At 42.6% G+C, this 17,687-nt stretch overlaps 1 protein-coding gene across 1 annotated transcript in view; it reads right to left on the bottom strand.

The window, feature by feature from the left end:
• The window catches only part of MIPEP (mitochondrial intermediate peptidase), a 154,889-nt gene that overhangs the window by 66,003 nt on the left and 71,199 nt on the right, over positions 1-17,687 (bottom strand). Inside the window, exons 12-14 of the mRNA XM_077484030.1 lie at positions 16,728-16,805; positions 9,541-9,745; positions 693-802 (exon numbers count right to left, since the gene is read on the bottom strand). Coding sequence (XP_077340156.1) covers positions 693-802; positions 9,541-9,745; positions 16,728-16,805 — 393 coding nt within the window. The remainder of the gene's footprint in view (positions 1-692; positions 803-9,540; positions 9,746-16,727; positions 16,806-17,687) is intronic.

The raw sequence follows: 17,687 nt of genomic DNA on the forward strand, positions 1-17,687 counted from the left end.
TCAAATGCAGTGCACAATTCTCTTCTTCTTTAATGGGATAATAATGAAGCTGCTTTGCTGGTGATACTGATGGAGTTATTGCAAACAAATTTTCAAAGGCTTTTTTTTTTCAAGTGATATCAAAAATAATAATAATAGTGCAAAATAAAAAACGCAAAAAGAAAAGCAAGAATTTCTACTAACACAAAATTAGCAGAAGGAGCCCAAAGGGTGGCTCTAAAGAGCTGAAAAAACACGTAGTACGTCTAGTACGTCATAACGTTCGTAATTGTCGGCTAACAATTGTGTGACCGTGTGTATGCAAGACAAGTTTGAGCCAACAACCTTCGAACAAAATTCCACAGTTTTGTTGTCGGAAAGTCCGATCGTGTGTATCAGGCATTAGAGTCAGCAGGGGACAGCTGCAGCATCAGGCTGATGCTGCAGCAGGGAAGCGAGTATAAATGTTTCTTTTTTTGTATTCCCACACATCTCCTTTAAATGGTACAATACTGTTTTATTTTACTTTATTATAAATACAAAGAGGCGTATGAAAGGATTCATCCATTAATGGGTGCCAATGGAGACATTGAGGATTATATGTTAAAACCACAACTAATCCAACTAAAGCTGGTTAGGGCAATTGTATTTGATTGTCTATGGGTAAAACAATCGCCTTTCTTTTCCAGTCAATATTCCTAGTCTATTATTACCTGTCCAGTCTGGTAATGTCGTGCAAACTGGTTTACCACCCGATAATCACTAGCAAAGTACTCCATAAGTATAGAAGGTACTTCAGCAAAATCTGTGGCACATCTGGTTCCTAAAAAACAGATGGGGTACAAAAAGTTATAGTAATTCACAAAGGAAGCCACTATTCTGTAAACATAAAACACTTCTTATGCTGTACACATGCAGTCAGCTGATGTAGCATGAACCAGTAACATTTTAGAAACATAATATGAGAGGTGAAGCAGCCAATGGTAGCTTAAGAGGTAAACCAGCTCCATCACTGGTTGTAAAGTATCTAAACCCAAAACCAAACATTTAGTATACTGCAGCTTACTAGTTCTTGTTGGGATGGCTGTGTTCGTTTTTAACACGCCTTTTGCTTTATTTTTACCTGTTATTCCTGCAAATAACACACCTTACATCCATGAGTGGCTATGTCACTCCTCTACTGTATTCATAGAAAGAGTCATGGTTGCCAACCTAGGCTGCTCTATTGATATATTGCTCTATTGGTGCAGATCACAATAAGTGACAGTGACACTGATGGCATGATCAAAAAACGAAACAAAAAACGAATGCATTCACCACATCAAAGGACTGTTAGCTACAATATATTACATTTTTGTTCTTAGGTTTAGTTATCCTTTAAGGAATGGTTGTTTTGGTCCTTATTCTTCAGCTTCGGTGCAACTGCCTTAAGCCACTGTAGGAAATATCACACAAACAAATGTGACAGTTATACAGGATACAATGGGGTTGATTTACTAAAACTGGAGAGTGCAAAATCTGGCGCAGCTCTGCATGGTAGCCAATCAGCTTCTAACTTCAGCTTGTTCAATTAAGCTTTGACAAAAAAAAAACCTGGAAGCTGATTGGTTTCTAAGCAGAGCTGCACTAGATTTTGCACTCTCCAGTTTTAGTACATCAGCCCCTCTATGTTCCCTCTACTGTAATCATACAAACGTTTAAGGAAACCCATATGACCTAAACAATAAACTTATCTCTGAATGGCAAATTTACCTAAAGCATAAATCAGTGTGGCTTACACAAAGAACTAGCATGATGTATAGGGAAGAGGTGGGAGAAGGTATTTTCTTTGTAGAGCCATTGAGACCGATTTTATTATTGGGAGGGGTGTTTGCTCTCAGGTACACAGGGTGGAGGCTGACCACAGAGAAAGGCAGTATGGATGGCTTGACACAGAATGATGCAGCACATTCGTATTCAGCATATTTCTCAGCATGAGGCTTTAGGTTAAAGGGGTTGTAAAGTCAGAAGGTTTTTTTATCTTAATGCATTCTATACATTAAGATATAAAACCACCTGTGTGTGGCATCCTCTCCAGCACCCCCTAATTACTTACCTGAGCCTCTTCTCTCTGCAGTGATGAGTGTCTTAGCTGTCCCAGACACTCCTCCCGATTGACTGAGACACAGCAGCGGCGCCATTTGCCACGGCTGTCAATAAAAAAAATCAGTCAGCCAAACAGGGGAGGGGGGCAGGGCCAGGCTGTGTGTCTGAATGGATACAGGGAGCTCTGACTCGGCTGGGGTGCCCCTTGTAGCAAGCTGCTAGCTGAGGGCGGCACCCACCGGAAGGAGGGGCCAGGAGAGCAGAAGAGGAACCCAAGAAGAGGAGGATATCGGCTGCTCTGTGCAAAACCAAATGCACAGAGGTGGTAAGTATAACATGTTTGTTATTTAACCACTTGCCGCCCGCCCTATAGCAGAAACACGGCGGCAACGTGGTTTCAAATCCTGACCGGACGTCATATGACGTGATCAGGATTTTGAGCTGCTGCGCGCCCCCGGGAGCGCGCGTCGTGGCGATCGTTGTTGCGGGGTGTCAGTCACGTGATCAGCCGTGTCCAATCATGGCTGATCACAGTGTAAATAAGAAAAGCCGGTGATCGGCTTTTCCTCACTCGCGTCTGTCAGACGCGAGTAGAGGAGAGCCGATCGGCTGCTCCTCTGACAGGGGGGTCTGTGCTGATCGATTATCAGTGCAGCCCCCCTGAGGATGCCCACACTGGACCACCAGGGATGCCACCAGACCACCAGGGATGCCCAGCACAAGGTAATCCTCCCTAGACCACCAGGGATGCCAGTCAGTGCCCACAATGGATGCCAATCAGTGCCCATAATTGATGCCAATCAGTGCCCACAATGGACATCACTGATTGGCACGCATTGTTTGGCACTGATTGGCATCCATTAGTACAGTATAATATAATACAATGCCGCCTATCAGTGCCCATCCGTGCCACCTATCAGTGCCCATCCGTGCCACCTATCAGTGCCCATCTGTGCCACCTATCCATGCCCATCTGTGCCGCCTATCCATGCTCATCTGTGCCGCCTATCCATGACCATCTGTACAGCCTATCCATGCCCATCCATGCCACCCATCCATGCCAATCCATGCCAGCTATCAGTGCCAATTTGTGCCACCTATCAGTGCCCATCCGTGCCGCCCATCAGTGCCGCCTATCAGTGCCCCCTATCAGTGCCGCCTATCAGTGTCCATCAATACCACCTCATCGGTGCCACTTCATTGGTGCCACCTCATTGGTGCCACCTCATTGGTGCCATTCAGTGCCGCCTTATTGGTGCCCATCAGTGTAGCCCCATCAGTACCCATCAGTGAAGGAGAAAAAACTTACTTATTTACACATTTTTTAAACTGAAACAAAAAAAAACATTTTTTTTCAAAATTTTCGGTATTTTTTTATTTGTTTACCAAAAAATAAAAACCGCAGAGGTGATCAAATACCACCAAAAGAAAGCTCTATTTGTGGGAAAAAAATTATAAAAATTTTATTTTTTTATTTATTTATTGAGCATGACCGCGCAATTGTCATTCAAAATACGACAGCGCTGAAAGCTCAAAATTGGTCTGGGCAGGAAGGTGTTTAAGTGCCCAGGATTGAAGTGGTTAAAAAAAAATATATATAAAAAAAAAAACGAGCATTTACAATAACTTTACTCAAACAAGAGAAGTAGCATAGCTGGTTCCCTTCTAAAAGTTTGAGTTGCCTGGCTTTAACACATTTTAGTAATAAACTTTGACCAAGCATGTTGTAAATGAAAATTACTTGTGTCTTTAAATACTAAAGTCAGGGACATAATAATAACTCAAGCCAAAGCATCATTATGATAGCCGGGGAAATAACTCTCTCAAAAGGTGAGGTTAGCAATAGCAGTGTGCATAATCATCTCATGGAAAGTGTACTTTATAACTCAACCTAACCCTTGAAAAAAAAGCACTAAACTGACAACCTCCCCTTTTACACCAAGGGCTCTTGCACGTTATCATAAACATGAGTACAACATATGAGTGTCTGCAAAGAATAGAATATTATTTTTTGTAAATACTCGTATGCTGTACTCGTGTTTATGATAGCACAGGAGTACTGCAGTGCACAGCGATTCATGTTAATGGCAGGATACATGCTGCATCTGGGTGGCCTGGATGGAGAAAATACACTGGGCAGGATTGTAAATGGGCTCAGGCTCCTATGCAATCCACCTCTAAAGCGTTTTGGTATATCTGTTCCATAAGTGCAAACAATACCTCTTGATTCTGCCAGAAATCCTGCCAGCTGCTAATTGCCTGTGCACCCTACTTGTGCTGCACTGATATCAGTTAGCCCTGCACCAAAGTATCTCTGAGGACACTATAGGTACCCTTTAATGGGTAACTGGAATTAAAATTCTTACTTTTACTTTAGTGATTCAAAACACTAAACTACACTCTGCCTCTCTGCAGTACACTTTCCTACCCCAATGCATTGGTGCTGAAATCCAATGGCCGGAGTGCTGGGCCTGTTGAAGGTTTTCTCTGGAGCTGGTGTAAGAAGGAAGATATTCTAAGCTGTGGACATTACGTATGCAGCTGAAGCAGCGGAGAACAGTACAGGCCAAGTACTGCTGATGAGTGCCAAGTCGGCAGTAGAAAAAGTGTGCCTGCAACCTGGAAGAGCAACTATTACTTCACTGCATTTTAACAGTGGAACTATAGGCACATTTTTTCCCCCATTTTTGGATAGAGTAAGGGAGGGTTATAAATGCGGTCACTTTTTTCTGCCATCTGTATCCCATAGGGGAGTTTTTTCTTCACTTTCAGTCCCCTAGCCAAAACAGGAAGTGAGAAGAAATCCCTCCATAGTGAAAGCATCCCTGGTTATCACCAGAACGAGTGTCCCCACTGGAAGATATAACCTTGTAAACCTGATAAATAGGAGTTGATTTACTAAAACTGGAGCGTGCAAAATCGGCATGCACCTCTGCATAGTAGCCAATCAGCTTCTAACTTCAGCCTGTTCAATTAAGCTTTGATCAAACACGAAAGATGATTGGTTTGTTTGCAGAGATGCACCAGATTTTGCATTCTCCAGTTTTAGTAAATCAACCCCACAGAGTGAATGAATCTCCCTAATGGGGGCACAGACAGCAATAAAAACCGACAGGTGTCCCTCTTTCCTTTATCCAAAAAAAAAGGAGAAGAGGTTTACCTTTAGTTATACTTTAAATTATCCATTTCGGTAAAGGTTTAAAGGTTACAACATGCTATTCAAAAGGCATCTAAAGAAAAACAATCCTTTACTTTCAAGTAAAAAAAAAAAAAAAGGAAAAGCAAATGACATCCAATTAAATTAGAAAAAGCTACATTTCATACATAAAGGACACTTGTTGGATACTAGAAACATTTCTAAATGATCCATTTCGCAGAACATTTGAGAGAAATAGTAATCATCACAGTACAGCGGTACATTTCTGTAAAAGGTGAAAATCTTATATTTGTACAGCTGCAAGAAGGTAGGCCTATTAACACAGCTGATCACACCCTTCACAAACACCAGCACGACACTCCAACACTGGCCCAGCATTAAACACTGAACCAGATACAGTGCCAGTGTTTGTCAAGTCCAGTCCTCAAGGCGACCCAACAGGTCACGTTTTCAGGATTTCCCTCAGAGGAAATGGCTGTGGTAATTACTAAGGCAGTGAAACTTCTCAAATCACCTGTGCAAAATAATGGGAAGCCTGAAAACATGACCTGTTGGGGCGCCTTGAGGACCGGAGTTGAGAAACACTGGGTTACACTACAGTGCTAAATGTCAGTTTTTACTGGTACAAGCTTAAACATTCCTTACACTCATTGGACGCCATTGCATCCATGGGATCAGGCTGCCGCTACTTCTTACACATATGCTGACAGTATATAAGAACACACATTGTCACGCGCTGTCAGCATGAATGAAAGTCCAAAACAGATGTATGTTGTGACAACTTTCTCCCCCAGCAAAGTTACTTCAGCGGTGGTTGCAGCTTAGGCACATTCCACCACATTTACAAAATATCAACGCTCTTCACCAGGTAAGGGAACAACGCTCTTCACCAGGTAAGGGAACAACGCTCTTCACCAGGTAAGGGAACAACGCTCTTCACCAGGTAAGGGAACAACGCTCTTCACCAGGTAAGGGAACAACGCTCTTCACCAGGTAAGGGAACAACGCTCTTCACCAGGTAAGGGAACAAGGCTCTTCACCAGGTAAGGGAACAACGCTCTTCACCAGGTAAGGAAACAACGCTCTTCACCAGGTAAGGAAACAACGCTCTTCACCAGGTAAGGAAACAACGCTCTTCACCAGGTAAGGAAACAACGCTCTTCACCGGGTAAGGAAACAACGCTCTTCACCGGGTAAGGAAACAACGCTCTTCACCGGGTAAGGAAACAACGCTCTTCACCGGGTAAGGAAACAACGCTCTTCACCGGGTAAGGAAACAACGCTCTTCACCGGGTAAGGAAACAACGCTCTTCACCAGGTAAGGAAACAACGCTCTTCACCGGGTAAGGAAACAACGCTCTTCACCGGGTAAGGAAACAACGCTCTTCACCGGGTAAGGAAACAACGCTCTTCACCGGGTAAGGAAACAACGCTCTTCACCAGGTAAGGAAACAACGCTCTTCACCAGGTAAGGAAACAAAGCTCTTCACCGGGTAAGGAAACAACGCTCTTCACCGGGTAAGGAAACAACGCTCTTCACCAGGTAAGGAAACAACGCTCTTCACCAGGTAAGGAAACAACGCTCTTCACCAGGTAAGGAAACAACACTCTTCACCAGGTAAGGAAACAACGCTCTTCAGCAGGTAAGGAAAATTTAGCAGGCAGGATAGGTTTTTGTGGATGGAAAAATAACAGATTTTGCCTGAAGTTGGGCTGTAATAGAAATTACTATAAATCCATAAGAATCAGGAAAATATTGTTTTCCCTAGCTAAAATGGATTCATAACACTAGCCAAGCAGCAGCATTGGAAGGATAAACATTAAGGATTAATTCACACTGGTGCGATGCGAGAGTCCTGAAAATCCAGTGTGGGTTCCCACATCGCACTTGAATCGCACAGTGGTTCACACTGCCATATGTGAACCGCTGGGAGTGTCAATACAACGTTAATGACAAGCCCAGATCGGTTCGTATATCGCAGTGCGAACTGTCAATTTGGATGTGAATCAGATCGCATGGGTGTGAACACCCATGCAATCCTATTGTGGTGTGGCTCAAAAAAAAAAAAAAAAAAGGTCCTGCGTGAGGTTGGTCCAAATACAGCCATATGATCTGGCTGAATTTGCATCGCACAGACATCGCATGTGACTTGCACAGCAGTGCGTTGCGAATCACATGCGATATCCCACAGCGCATCAGTGTGAACCTGGACTTAAAGTAGTTGTTAAGCCACTGTAACCTGTATACACCATCAGCACTGCCTCCTATTGCAGTAACCCCCTGTGTGTGTGATTTATAAAAATAAATGCTGCAAATACCCAATTTCACTGTCGAGATTGTGATCACATGACTGGCCAGCTTTCTCATTTCCTCCTCTGAGAGATGCAGTGGGTGGGCTGAGATTCCTCTGACTATGTCAGTCTGGAGGGGAGGAGGAGAGAGCTGGCTGGTCATGTGATCGCAATCTCAGCTCTTTATAAATCATTCACAGAGGAGGTCACTGCAATAGGAGGCAGTGCTGATAGTGTATGCAGGTTATTGTTATGAGAGCAGCAGCAGGAGGAGGGAAGGGTGGCTCTCACACAGACAGAGAAGGGAGGGGGAGAAGGACACAGGAGCAGAGAGGAGAGCAGATAGCAGGCTGCTAATGACAGAGGCACGTAAAACTGACTACAGTGTCGGGGCTCAGTAGCCATGATAGAATGTGGTCAATTTACAGAGAGGTGGGGAGAAACTGGCAGGATCAAACATGTTTTTTAGGTGTTACAGGGGGCCAAATGACACAGGAAAAGCACTGTGTCATATAACATGCTATAAAGGGGCAGGGTCCATTTTTGGGGGGTTAACAAATGCTTTAAGCTTACCTAAACCCAAAAACAAAAATGTAGTATATTGTAGCTCATCAGTCCTTGTACAGTAGATGTGGTGGCTGCATTATTTTTATTTGTTGGGCTTTTTCTTTTTTTTTATTCAAAATGCAGATTTGAATTTGACTGGATTTGGTGGGGGCAGTACACACGGTTTGTAATTCAGCAGCACAATGGCTAAGCCATTATTTCTGGTTCCTGATTAGAAATCCAGCCTATCTGATCTGGGGGTGCAATAAAGAAAAATTCCAGGGGAATAATGTCAACACTGGGGGGAGGTTTACTGGTGCAGATGCAGCTTTGCATAGTAACCAATCAGCTTCTAACTTCAGCTTATTCAGTTAAGCTTTGACAAAAAGAAAAAACCTGGAAGCTGATTGGTTACTATACACAGCTACAGCAGATTCTGTGTTCAAAAGGTTTAGTAAATATCGCCGTGCGTGTGAAATCACTGGAGGTCTGTCGTACAGCGTGACAAAGATGCAGAGAACCAGTATCACAGGGCACAACTCAGAAAGCAATGCCAAAAACAGGTAGTGCAAATGCAGTGCAGAAGATGACAGGGACCGCACAATTATGTATTAGGCAGTCATGAGATTAGGATGATTAAACAGAAACTGTGCCCCCTAGTATCAGCAGTCCTCATCAGAGGCCCCTTTATGTCTGGGTCCATTATTATCATCAGAGTCCCCATAATAGTGCCCCCTTATGCTCCCCATCAGAGCGCCTCCTTGTATCAGGTGTCCCTATGATAGTGCCCCCATTGATGCCCCCAGTCCCCCTGGAACTTCCCCCCATTGGAGTGTTCCATAACATCTACTGCCCCCATCAGTATCCCCTTACATCTACAGCCCTATCAGAGTGTCCCATTACATCTACTGCCCCCCATCAGAGTGACCCCTTACAGATAAATTCCCTGCCCCATCAGACTGGCTCATGGATCACTTTCAGTGACCTGGGGGGGGGGATTATGCAATCCTTATGTCTGAGTGGGTTTTCTCTGAATATTTGTACAGACAGGCTACCTCCCAAATTACTTCTATTCTGTGAGTTTGTGGTTGTGAAATTAGATTGTAAGCTCTAGACATTCTGCTTCTGCTATCTGAAGTTCAGCTGTGAAAGAAAGCTGTAATGTAGCTTTGTGAGAGAAACAGAGATGAAAACCAATCTAAGGAAATCTCCCCAGTGCAGTCTCTGAGAAATCTCTTGAGGCTGGCAGGTGAGTAAACCCAAACTGAAAAATCTATTTTAAGTAAAAATTTTAATCTTTTGGGAACTGGCTTGAGGTAAAATATTTTTTCTCATACTAAAATATTTTTTCTCATATTAGATGATATTGTATTTTTTTTGGACCCAAATAACTGAGTCAGTCAGGGAGCATATGAGCAGTATACCGTCATTCTTTCTTATGCATGCATTGCCCCCACTTCTACTTCTGCTATGGTCCTTACCTGTGACATGCTGGTAGCGTGTTCTGCCCAGCATGGAATGCATGGCATGCCCCATCTCATGGAAGAGGTTCTCCATCATACCAGGAGTCAGCAGTGTTGGCGAACTCTTGGTGGACTGTGGGAAATTAAGCATGAGAACCACTAGTGGCAGCTGATATTCACCATCTTCTTTAAGCCGGCCTCCTCTAATTGTGAAATGACAGTCCTAATGTAAACAACAAAAACACTTTGTAAAAAGGACACATATTAACATTCATACATTCAGGCAAGATTTGGTTTAGAAAGAGAAATGGCAGAATCAGTCTGTCTGCTCATTGACTAGTCTGAAAGTAATAAATTAAATTGGTTTAATTTTTACGGCTTGGCCCCAAAGCTTGCTTCATTAATTTGTTCTAAAAAACAAAAATAAAGCAAAAACAAAACAAAACATAAACTCACATAAAAAAATGGAAATATTTTAAGTAGGAGGCCCAAGTGTGATTCTGCACAAAGCAGCACACATTCTCTGCATATATTCAAGACCAGCATGTGACACTACCAGTCTCCTATTTACAATGCAACTTTATTAGGCATAAACGAATGCCCTATTACACCAATAGTTTGCCTAATTTCAGTCCTATTATATAATATTACCCAATTTGGGGCATTTCTGAATCCCAGACAGAGGACAAGACTAAGGCCTCATGCACATTGGACATGTTTGCTATCTCTCCTAGACACTTTCCCTCCAGGCAGCAGTTTTTTGGCAAAGAAACGTTTGATGTTTGTAAATGCATGCAATTGATTCTGGCCATTGAAATTAAAGAATGCTCAAGCGCTAAGTGTGGATACATGTGTGTAGGCGCGTCAATCATTTTTTCTGCCAAACCGCTGCTGCTCCAGGACACGTTGGCACAGAGGGGTTTTTTTCGGGCTCCAAACACCTATGTGTGTATGAACACAAAGGCTAACACGCAGAAATGTTTAGAGGCAGAAAAAAAACAAAAAACAAAAACAAATGCCAAGCGCCCCTAAGAGCAGCGCCAAAAATGTCCAGTGTGCATGAGGTCTATGAGGTCCTAAAAGTTGTTCAAGCAGTGTCTAAGAATTTCAATACTAACCTAGACTGCAGAGTAGTGTAGATGCCCCACACTGCAACTCAAGAGCTCTGAGGTGGGCTGTACTATTGGTCTTAGCTACCAGCACTCATGTACACAATCAAAGTCATAGCTACAATAATTTCAGGAGTAAACAGATAACATTATGTAGAGGGCACATGTATAGGAAACCATGGGTCTCTCGAAAGCCTTTACATAAATGACATGACCCTCACCAAGCCAACTAGCTGACAGGTTCATGAAGAACAACCTGCCAAGCAGTGCCTGCTCATGTGAATGGAAGAGGGAAAAGGTGAACAGTGCTGGAAAAAACAGCCAATACTATTTCTCTCAGTTATGGGATGGTGGGGGTGATGTAGGAAAAAGAGCTGATATTCTGGCCTGATTGATACCCCTGTATCGCTGACCCTGCGGGGTTTCTACATGTTACAGAATACACACATTTCGCCCTGCTGCCAGCCATCCATTATGCTGCGTACACACGATTGGACTATCTGGTGGACTTTCCGAACAACGGACCTGCCCACACACGAACTGACTTTTCCGGCGGACTAGGTGTGGCGGACAAACTGCCGGACTATGGCCGGACTTTTGAAATGAACGGATTTGCCCACACACTGAGGAAAGTCCGTTCATTTTGAACGCGGCTCCAGGTAGACGGGACTAGCGAAGGAAGTCAATGTCGAAAAACTACCGTAGAAACCACTTTAAGCAATAAAAATGGATCAGGACGCATCATCACCTTATGATATGAGACCAAGAATGGCTCCTTGCATGAGCCGCCAACATCGACGCTTCACTTCGTGAAGAGATAGCAACCAAAGAAGCCACCTTCTGAGATAAAAGGACCAACAGAATCCCCCAATTGGTTCAAAAAGTAGCCTCTGCAAGGACAGAGGGGTATGAAACAAGGAGTGAAAAACAACGGCCCCTGGAGAAAAAAAAAAGGATAGGGACACACTTTGTCCCTTAACAGTACTTAAGGCCAAACGCTTTTATCCTCTATCAATTGGAGAAAGAAAAAGAAAATCTCCCACCCACATATTTCTGCAGGTGGCACATCCTGGATTCACCCCAGGCAAAAAAAATATTTTCAAGTCCTGTAATTGAAGTTACCCGAAACTGGCTTCCAGGGGCTCAACAATGCTGAGATACAGGACTCAAGACCTTCCAGGTCACAATGGACTGGATGTTTCCAAAGGAGCGACCCCTGCAAGACTCACTATGCCTGCGTACCAAACCCCCCTTGGGCTAATTCGCCCAACACTAATATCAGTGTTACCACCTAACGGATTCTTCGCTAAAGATGTGGCAGAATCTGAAATGGGGGGAAAAAAATCTAATAAGGGAGAACCAGACCTTAAGGTGTTACCAGTATATGTACCCTTTATTGGCAGTGAGAATCTTGTCCCAGACACACCTGTCCCAAACTGTTGTAGAACTTAGAATCTAGTAGATTCCCCTGCAGAGTTCCCCTTGCCACTATCCTATACCTGGAATATGTATTGGCGATAGAGACAGCCCTTGTACTGTCCCAGACAGAATGTGCTACACCTCCCTGAGTCACATGACCTCTGGTGCCGCCCTGGTTAGATATATATATACCTGCAGAGTCATTTCCAGATTGAACCTACAACAGGTTTGTCCTATAATCCAGAGCAAAGCATACTGGCCAAAAATTTCAAGCTATTTGGACAGTGTTCTCTCCTGTGGAGACCAAGCCCACTAAACTGTAGCCAGCCTCAAGTCAACTTATCAGTGGTTATTGTTTTCCAAATTCCTGAAAAGGAAGAATATCAAGCACCAATGTTTACTCTGCAACACCACGGAAACAGAGCCTTCTGGCAATGCAATGCCTGGATCTTCAAGTTCCAGACAGAAAATGAACCTCTACCAAGACCTGGAGTAGGGCTGTATGTAGAGAACGTGCTTTGACCTAAACACAGCTGCCTCCTGTAGAAATATATTGAAGGACCCCTGTGGAATTGACTTCTTCCTAAGCAAAGGTTGAATTAAACAGTATTGAGGTGTCTTCAGCAAGCCCAGCACTGGGGCTAGACGCTTTGAGAACCCTCCGGAGGTGTGGCCAACCCAAAGAAAAGATTCACAAAAAACGGCTTTCCACTTCAGTTACATAAATCTTTGATGAGTCTGTAAACAAACCGCCACATAAAGATTTCCGTTTACAGATGTTTATGGACCCTGAAGTCTGAGGTCATCACTCTAGCCCATCTGAAACAGAAGGATGTTCAGCGGCTTAAGATCTTAAGATAGACCTCATGTCCCCATTTGGCTTTGGAACTGCTACCATTTAATTGTCTCATAATAATGAGCCCATAACTTCTGCTCCAAGAGCAAATGCAAGGCAAAAGACTGATGACTCTGTGACAGACCCAGACAGTCCCAAGGGGTGCACTTAACCTACCAGGTTTCTGCCGGTTAAAGATGGAACAAACCACCTCAGAGACTGCCCTAAGATTTTCTGGCCTGAAATACTGTCAAAACCCAGCAGCCTCAGATGCCTTTCTCACCCAGGTGGGGAATGCTTACAGCATCTGGTATCCCCGGGCAGTCTCCCTTATATACTAACCAGGTTTGATCCTGCTTAGGCTTCGATCAACCGAGATCAGGCATGATCAAGGTGATGTGGCCACACTCTGACAAAAAATTAATGCGCTAGGAAACACTGCAATGCCAAACACCACAGTGGCTCAGATGCACCCAAAACCACTGTCCATTGGGAGATGTGGATACCGCCAGATCCCTGAACCTGAGAGCGGTGCCCCTGCTTTCCCCCACCTGCCTCTCTTTTCTGGAACCATTTAACTGGTATAAGAGATAAATAATGCAGCAACTATATTCTCCAACCTAATATACAATCCTCCAAGGATGCAGGCCTAAAACAATGTTGGTTTACCTCTATGCAACCCCTTAGGTATGCAAACATGGAGGTATACAAGTATTCTTGCCATTCATGCATTTATGTATGCAGTACAAGGTCAATAAGCACACACTCATGTACCCCCAGACAAATAAGCACCCAGGTAAATAAGCTCATATGCAAGTAGTCCCAGGAGTACAAATGAAACCATGCCAGCATGCGTTTAAGCAATATGCGTTTATGGAAGCATGTGCTTATGCAACTATGCATTTAGGAAAAATATAAAAGCGTGCACTGTACACATGCAACATGTGCCCATGGAAGCAAGCATGCATTTATGAAGTGCGTTTATGCAACATTACGTGACACGTATCTATGCAGACATGTATAAACATGCATTTTTATGCAACCATTTATCTATATGCGATCATGTATCCATATGCGATCATGTATAATCATGTATATTTAAGAAAACATGTATAAACATGCATCTTTATGCAACCATGTATCTTTATGCGACCATGTGTCACCATATATATCCAAGCAAACATGTATAAACATGCATCTTTATGCAACCATGTATCTTTATGCGACCATGTGTCACCATATATATCCAAGCAAACATGTATAAACATGCATCTTTATGCAACCATGTATCTATATGCAATCATGTATAACCATGTATATTTATGCAAACATGAATAACCCTGCATCTTTGAGCAACCATGCATTCTGTGCAACCATGATCATGTATCTCTATGTAAACATGTATAACCATGTATATTTATGCAAAAAACATTCATCTTTGTGCAACCATGATCGTGTATCTTTATGCAAACATGTATAACCATGTATATTTATGGAAATGTGTAAAAACATGCATCTTCAGCAACCATGAGTTTCAGCTAGTTTGCAAGTAAGCACCTGCTTAACTGCAGTTGGCCCCATACTAGACCTGCAGGATTTAGCCAAGCACATATGCACTATACTGGAGATACCACTCCTTAAAATGCACCCATGCTCATAATTTTTCCAAACGTGTATATTTAAAAATGCATTTAAGCAACAAGTTTGCAAGCATGTATACTACGCTGCACCTGCCTACAGAGCAGTCAACAACACTTTAAAGTGAACTGCTAACCATCCAGGGGTGTATCAACTTACAGTTGTACAGTCCCTCCGGATAAGCAGTAAATATGTAGCATATATTCATGACTTGTCTGTCACACAGTTCTCCCATAGTAAGTACTCACTTTGTTAGTATCCATGGGCTGCTGCTATGTCTCCAGAGGCCTACTGAACCTGTTGCCACGTGGCATGGCCGCCCTTCTGGGTCAATATAAAAATAAGCCATACCGAGCAAGCCTGCACCCTCTAGTGGCTGGAGGAGAAACAGCAGCCCACATGAGTAAGAGTACATAGCAGTGGCCACTGGCAGGACAGTCAGAACTTTTTCTTAAAAAAAAAAAAAGAAGCTACAAACAAATACAGACTTAACATTGCTGCTGCAGGGCTTAGAATATAACGGGAGTCTAATCTTCACCCATCACAATGTGCTTTGTCATAAAAGACTTTTAGAGACTGAGTCCCCCCTTGATCTGGGGTCCACTCCCCTGGACCTGTATAGCACCCTGCAGGAAAGCACCTTGGTCAGAACTAACACTGCACAGGGTTCCATTACGCAGGATCCAGCTCCGTAAGGCTGCATTACAGGTAAACCTCTAGGAATCTTCTCTCCTTCCAACAAGGCTTGGGTACCATCCATTTTGGCTGAGAGCTTTTTCGAATGGATCCGATTGAAGTCCATGATTCTTTATAGAACTGTCCAAACCTCCAAGTATGCTCCAAGAGCACATGTATCACATCAGTGACCACCCCCTTACAGACACTGGCGAAAAAACTTCCTGTATAGGAGGGGTTATATAGAGTGGGGAGTTCCTGTCTTCTGGGCGTGCCAGTGTCCATTCACCTATAGGTGCCGTATAAACCAGATAGTAATTACTATAGCTGCTCTGTGTCCCGTGATGTATGATAAAGAAGATTTGCACATTATGGCAAAATCTCCTTGGATTGCCAATATTGTTTCTGCAGCTTGGTTCTGCTTTAAGCCAGGTGGATGTTTCCATTTTGATTGAGGTTACTGTTCAGAGGTAAGTCTGAATACAACCAGACTTGGTCTGTACAGCGTCCGAACCAAAATAACATACTAACTATAAACTTTTTACAAAGAGAACACAACAAAAACAAAACAAAAAATAAAACACAATTTAAGCACAAAGCATTTTACTTAATGTAAAATAATAAAAAATAAAGTTCAATCCATTTAAAAGTGATAATTCAGTTAAAGGTAGAGCTTAATAGCAAAAATCAACCACTGGCTTCTAATATCTATTGGCAACACAAGGATCTCTTGCCACAGGTTCCACATCTTTTATTTGCATTCTTTGTGGTATAAAAAAAAAAAAAAAATCAAAAATCCAAGAAGTCTCTCTTGTAATGGCTTCAGCTGACATGCAGACCTGGGAACTCATGTGTAAGATTTCATCACTACAGCCCCTGAGAGAACCAGGAAATTTTTTGTGATTTAGGCTTGGTTCACGCTAGCGGACTCCAAAGTCACGTGATTTTCAGTCCAACTTTGATACAACTTTTACACTCTCTGGCACCAAAGCCATATCGAAATCGCATCAAAGTAGTGCAGGAACCTTTTCTAAAGTAGCAGCGACTTCAGCAGTGTCAATTGGAAAGGCTCTCATAGAGATAAATGGCATTTGACATGTGTCCTGCCTCTTTAATATCACAAGTCAGATCCTAAATCGAGTGTGAACTGAGCCTGTATGGCATAGCCCACAAACTTAAAGTGGTTGTAAAGGCACAAGGTTTTTTTTTACCTTCATGCATTCTATACAGGTATAGGGTAAAAAAAAAAAAAAAACTGTGTGCAGACCCCCCCCCCCCATACTTACCCGAGCTCCCTCTCAATCCAGCGATGTTCAGGAGAGCCTTGCTTCTCTGGGGACTCGCACTCCTGATTTTCTTTTGGCAGCAGCAGGGGCCATTGGCCAATATAAAACTATACAAAACCACTATACTGAGCAGGTAAATATAAACTTGTTATTTTTATTTTTTTAAATAAAAAACAAAAATTTTTATATCGCTTTAAATTTGACTTTTGTATGGATTGACCCTAAAAGATATAGGGCAATTACCTGTGGAGGTTTTTCTGGACGCTGGAAAAAGTCACAATAAATGTAACCAAGTAAGCCTTCATTTTCATGTACAACCGCCTAGCAAAAAAAGAAAGAAGTCTTATTTAAGAAAGTTGGATAAAGGACTACATATTCGTGTCATCCATGCTAGAAACCAGTGGCCCCTTAAGCACAGTTGGCCACTCATCAATAAAACAATGCTATGCATATTTCTGTCTACTGTTCCACTGTGATGAAATCACATGTACTGTAAGTAGCTTTTACATTAGAAAGTCAATACTGTATATAAACATATCTCAGTAGTGGGCATTCTGGGGCCTTTTGCTCTCTTCGCCATACCATGACTACTCATACTGTCTCAGACATTGGCACAGACTTAACGTTATAAACAAAATTATTTCCTGGCTGCTGTTCAGGATCGATTTAAAAAAAAATACATTCTAGATGTCATTAATTATATATATTTGTGTGCTATCCAGACCAGAGCAGAAAGCTTGGCAAAATAATTATTTTAGAATTTCCCAAGTTTTAAAAGGGGGGACTGCCTTTGTAGCCCATAGTAAGAAGATTCTGCAATTAAAACATAGTGAAGGGGAACTGCTGTTTGCTACGATTACATTTATAGCTCTTGCCCCCAAATGTTCACACAATTGGTCTGTTTATGGTTAAATTGTGAATATTTGCAGTGGATATAAAGTCTACACACCCCTGTTAAAATGTTACATTTCTGTGATGAAAAAAAAAAAAAAAAATGAGACAAAGATAAATAATTTCAGAACCTTTTCCACCTTTAATGTGACCTATAAACTGTACAACTCAGCTAAAATCAGCTGAACAGCAAACTGAAATCTTTTAGGTGAAGCGGAAATGACGTAGTATGCGTGGCTCCGTCGGGCGCGTTTCGTCATTGACTTCTTCAGCTGCTTTTGTTTTTTTTATTATTTTTTGGCTCTATTGTTT

Source organism: Lithobates pipiens, unplaced genomic scaffold (assembly GCF_037356315.1).
Source record: "Lithobates pipiens isolate NorthernLeopardFrog02 unplaced genomic scaffold, aLitPip1_a1.2 Scaffold_16, whole genome shotgun sequence".
Taxonomy (NCBI): Eukaryota; Metazoa; Chordata; class Amphibia; order Anura; family Ranidae; genus Lithobates; species Lithobates pipiens.